The sequence below is a fragment of the Nothoprocta perdicaria genome, unplaced genomic scaffold (genome assembly GCF_003342845.1).
Source record: "Nothoprocta perdicaria isolate Ctin4 unplaced genomic scaffold, notPer1 scaffold_481, whole genome shotgun sequence".
Classification (NCBI taxonomy): Eukaryota; Metazoa; Chordata; class Aves; order Tinamiformes; family Tinamidae; genus Nothoprocta; species Nothoprocta perdicaria.
This window is the reverse complement of record NW_020455734.1, coordinates 52,434-57,115: the sequence shown is the minus strand read 5'-3', so window position 1 is coordinate 57,115 and position 4,682 is coordinate 52,434. Positions and strand designations below refer to the sequence as shown.

General features: G+C 63.7%; 1 protein-coding gene across 1 annotated transcript in view; it reads left to right on the top strand.

The window, feature by feature from the left end:
- Nucleotides 1-10: 10 nt before the first annotated feature.
- FNBP4 (formin binding protein 4) overlaps nt 11-4,682 on the top strand; it is a gene marked incomplete at its 5' end in the record, with an annotated part of 11,501 nt that continues 6,829 nt past the window's right edge. Inside the window, 9 exons of the mRNA XM_026047202.1 lie at nt 11-47; nt 146-217; nt 880-1,016; nt 1,216-1,375; nt 1,462-1,609; nt 1,685-1,799; nt 1,959-2,297; nt 2,463-2,676; nt 4,195-4,310. Coding sequence (XP_025902987.1) covers nt 11-47; nt 146-217; nt 880-1,016; nt 1,216-1,375; nt 1,462-1,609; nt 1,685-1,799; nt 1,959-2,297; nt 2,463-2,676; nt 4,195-4,310 — 1,338 coding nt within the window. The remainder of the gene's footprint in view (nt 48-145; nt 218-879; nt 1,017-1,215; nt 1,376-1,461; nt 1,610-1,684; nt 1,800-1,958; nt 2,298-2,462; nt 2,677-4,194; nt 4,311-4,682) is intronic.

The following is a 4,682-nucleotide window of genomic DNA, read 5'->3' as shown; positions in this document are numbered from 1 at the left end:
GGCCGCGCCGCCACCGGCGGAGGGTGCCGAGTCGGGCTCCGAGGCGGGTACGGCCGCGGTGGGGCGGGGGAAGGGGGGGGGTGCGCTTTGTTGGCGGCGGGCGCGGCCTCGCGGCGCCCGTTAACGGCCGCTTCCCTCCTCGCAGACGAGCCCGAGGCGCCGGCGGAGCCGCCCCGCAGCGCCCCCAACCCGTCGCCCGCCGCCCTCAAGCCCACAGGTAACGGGGCCCGCGGCTTGGTGGCTCCCCCGCCTCCCGCTTCCTCCATGTTGGGGGCGGCGCTTTCCCCTCCCTGTCGGCTCGGCCGTTAACCGCGGGGGGGGAGGGGGCTTCCGCTTTCATTAAGCGAAGGATGAGCTTTGCTTTGTTTTGTTTTATTTTCCTTGCTTTGTTTTATTTTGTTTTGTTTTATTTTGCTTTGTTTTATTTTGCTTTTTCCTTTCTCTTAATTGTTTCCTGAGGGGAGGCGTTTGACCCCCTTCCCCAAGTCCCCCCCCACACGCACACTTTGGGGGGGGGGGGGGTTGCAGTTGCCCCCTTTAAGAGATCATGCACGTTCCACCACCAACAGCCACCTCCCTTTTTTTGGCTGCATTTTTTTATTCCTAAACTGATTTTTTTTGGTGGGGGTTGGGCGAGGGTGCAGAGTTCGTGCCCCACAAGCCCCTCTGTGGGTTGAAGGGGGCTCTTGGCGGCCCTGGGGTGCCCCATTGGCAGGAGGCAGCCGCTGCCTCCCGTCCCCGGTGCATTCAGCAACATCACCCTTTGGGGCAGAGGGAGGTTGAGGGGTCTTTCCCCTCTTGGGTCGTTTGGGTGTCGCGGGAGGGGGTTGTGGTGCCTCCTTCCCCCCACCCTCCCCAATGCCGACCTCCCTCCGCCAGGTGGTCTGTGCCTGCTGGGCGCCTATGCGGACAGCGATGACGAGGAGGGTGACGGCGCTGAGAGAGTGGCGCGCAGTGCGGACGCCAACGGCGCCGCCTCGGCCGACATCGACAGCACGCTGGCTACCTTTCTGGCRGTGAGTGCGGCCCCGCGGGGCTTCCTGTGCAAGGCAGCAGCTGCGCCTGGGGGAGGAAGGAAGCGGGTCATAGGTAGTGCGAGGGTCTGGCTGGCGTGGTTGGCCTTCCCTGCCTGCGGGTGGCCCTTTGGTGGTGTGGCGGCTCGCGTTCCCCTCGGGGGGATCTCTCTTTAACGTTGCAGTGTCTGTGTTCCCCAAGGAGATCGACGCCATCACGGCACCGCCGCAGCCTGCGGAGCCGCCAGCCCGTGTGCCACCCCCAACGCCGCCGCGCCCTGAGCCCAGGGAGGCCGCCAATGGCTCGGCCTCCTCGCAGGCTCCCGCCTGGCACTATGACACCCAGTGCTCGCTGGCAGGAGGTGAGTGCGGCCGCCAGGCCGAGTGGTACCCGGAGAGCTGCCGTCGGCGCTGCCGCTGCTCACGACCCTTCCCTGTCTCCTGTCAGTGGGTGTGGAGATGGGTGACTGGCAGGAGGTGTGGGACGAGAACACTGGCTGCTACTATTACTGGAACACCCGCAGCAACGAGGTGACGTGGGAGCTGCCGCAGTACCTCGCGACGCAGGTGCAAGGCCTGCAGCACTACCAGCCCAGGTGAGAGCCCGGGCAGTGATGGGGAGTTTCCCATTGTTCTTGCACCCGCCATTCATTCCCTCTCCCCCTCCTTAGCGGCACCGTGCCTGGCACCAACGGGAGCTTTCCAGCGACGCCAGAGCCCTTCCCTCAGGAGAAGGGGGGCAGTGCAAGCCGTGGGGGTAGTGTGGCCAAACGAGAGGTGAAGAAGGTCAGTGGGCAGTGCCAGCAGTGGGCGCTCGTGGCCCTGGGCCCGCACACGGGCTCTTTTTGGTCCCCTGTGGCTACGGGGCTGCACAGGCTCTTTCCCGAGCCTTTTGCTCCTGGGTGCAGGCGCCGCCGGCCCATGCAGCCTCTTCTTGCCCCGCAGGAGGTGAACGAAGGCGTGCAAGCCCTCTCCAGCAGCGAGGAGGAGAAGAAAGGGGTGGCCGTGGCCCTGCTGGCGCCGCTGCTCCCCGACGTGGTGAAGGAGGAGGAGGAGCGCTGGCGGAGGAAGGTCATCTGCAAAGAGGAGCTCGAGCCGCCCCCCGAGGAGGAGGCCAAAGCAGAAGAAGCGGTGGCCACCCCCGACGAGCCAGAGCCTTGCAGGGAGCCCCTGGAGGACGCGCCACAGGAGGAGGTGTGCAGCGTGGTGCAGTCGGGGGAGAGCGGTGAGGAAGAGGAGGAGCAAGACACCCTCGAGCTGGAGATGGTGCTGGAGAGAAAAAAGGTAATGGGGCGACTCTTGTGCCCCCAGGAAGGTTGTGGCGGGGACTGGCGAAGAGCAGATGAGGGGAGCCCCCAACCGTCCTTCTGGATGCGTCTCAGCTGCCTTCGCGAGGCTGCTCTTTTGCTCGGGCCAGATGCCTGTAGCACTGCTCTTGTCTCATTGCAGGCGGAGCTGCGGGCCTTGGAGGAGGGTGAGGGCAGCGTGTCGGGCTCCAGCCCGCTCTCCGACGGGAGCCAGTCAGCCTCCCAGGACGCCACCCGCCGCCTGGCCTCCAAGCGAGGGAAATGGAAACTGTTTGTGGGAACCGCCAGCCCGGAGCCTGCTAGCCGGGGCGCCAGCAAAACGGGCCGAGAGAGTCCAGAAGCTGCAGAATCACCAGGTAATTTGAAGAGTTGCCTCCAGTGGGAGGACCCGGCCCTTGGGAGTCGGCAGCCTGCACCGCTCCGGCCGGCCGCCTTCCACCCGCTGCTACCTGAGGCTGCAGCTGGTGTGGGACGCGCGGAGCCTCCCGCTGTGCATAGGGAGGCTGGGAGGTGGCAGCCCAGGGGTAGCGCAGGGCTACATCCCATACGGTGGCTACCCCCACTGCTCCAGCCAAGCATGCAGGACCAGCCACCCAGTGCAGGGCGCTGCTGGGGAGGCCTTGATGCTCTGCCATGTTCTCCCAGGGACTGAGGGAAACTGGGAGAGCGCCCTCCCCTCAGGCAGAGGTCAGAGCCATGATCTGCACCTTGCTGCCTTCCGCTTCCCCCTGAAGCTCTGGAGCCTGGCCATGGTGCCTCCAGAGCTGCTGCCTTCCTCTTGCGGGGTCTAGTCTYGCTGAGCTGCCTGCTAACGGCCCTCGAGTTTCAGCCAGCAGATGGGGTCTTTGAGAGGCACCCACCTCTTGGTGGCAGCCGCACTGTGAGCAGGATCCCATTCGTGGAAGAATTGTCATCCTTGGCTGCAGGGYGACTTTGACACTTCATTGAGCAGTAGCTGCCCCTACAGCAGCATGCGGGTCTTAAAAGCAGCAGGCTGACGTTGTCCAGCAGCGTGCAGCTCTGCGGTCCCGGTGGCTTGGGCAGTGGTGATGACCCGCTGGGCGCTGCCGCTGCTGTGCCAGCTGTTGCAGCCGCTGCCTGTAGCAATCTGTCCCTGCGTGCTGCGCTGAGGGCACCCTGCGTGTCCCAGATGCACCCTGCCCTGCTCGGCCCCAGTCGCCTGCCTGGCACCCACCTCATGGTGCGGAGAGCTCAATCAGACACCTGCTTCTCCTGGGGGGACACGTGGCACCAGGTGCCCAGTCCAGGCCAGGYTGCTGCTGACACCCACGGGCTGTTTTTTTAAAGGATGGGTGTGAATTTGGGTGTGCGCCCACTGCTCATGGCAATTGAGGGCTGCTGTGCCCTGGAAACATGCAGCACGCCAGGAACATGGGGGTTGGGGCTTTCTTCTGGTCTGTATTTTCTTCTTCCTCTGCTTCCCTCCCAGGACTTTGTCACTTGGGAGGATAATCGGCTTCCCCTCGAGCTGTGACTCTGAGGAAACTTTAATATCTGAGCGTTTTTTGGAGCTGTCTGGTCTCTGATTCAGTGCTCTGAGCTGACAGTTCTCAAATGTTATAGTGCTTTTGTTTATTTTTCTGGAAAATCACTTGACTGCAGGAGTTCAGTAATTGTCTTCCTGGGAGCTTACCTGCTGCTTTTCACTTCCTTGCTCCGATCTGCTCCTCCTTCCTGTCCGTTTGTTGTAGTGTCGGTAGGTTCCGACAGGTCCTCTAAGGAGCAGCCTGGTGGTCTGCAGCACATGTGCATGGGGGGAGCCTCTCTCCTTTAAACTCAGCTTCCTGCTCAGCCCCGCACAAGTAGCAGGGAGAAGGGCTCACTTTGTGTTTCTCCTTTCACAGCAGCAGCAGTGAGCACAGAAGCTGCGGAGGAGATCCCAGAGAAAGAGGCAGAGCCTGAGGAGCCCCAGGAGAAAGTGAAAGTGCAAGGAGCACCCAAAGCAGAGGAGGAGGAGCAGGACTTGAAGGTACAGAGAGCTTTGTGAGAGCTTTGTGCCATCTGTTCTCCTGGCGTGCGTAGGAGAGTCAGCCTGGGTGCTCGGCCGCGGTGGCCGCTTTTGCCATGGGCTCCCTGCAGCCCYYGTGGCTGCAGCCCGCTCCGAGGGGCGTCTGTGGCCTCCCCGCAGTCCCTGTGGCTGCAGTCCACATTGAGGGCTGTCCGTGGGCTCCCTGCAGCCCCCCGTGGCTACAGCCCACGCCAAGGGGTGTCCAAGGGCTCTCTGCAGTCCCTATGGCTGCGGCCTGCACCGAGGGGCGTCCGTGGGCTCCCCTCAGCCCCCATGGCTGCAGCCCATGCCGAGGGGCCTCCGTGGGCTCCCACAGCCCCCGTGGCTGCAGCC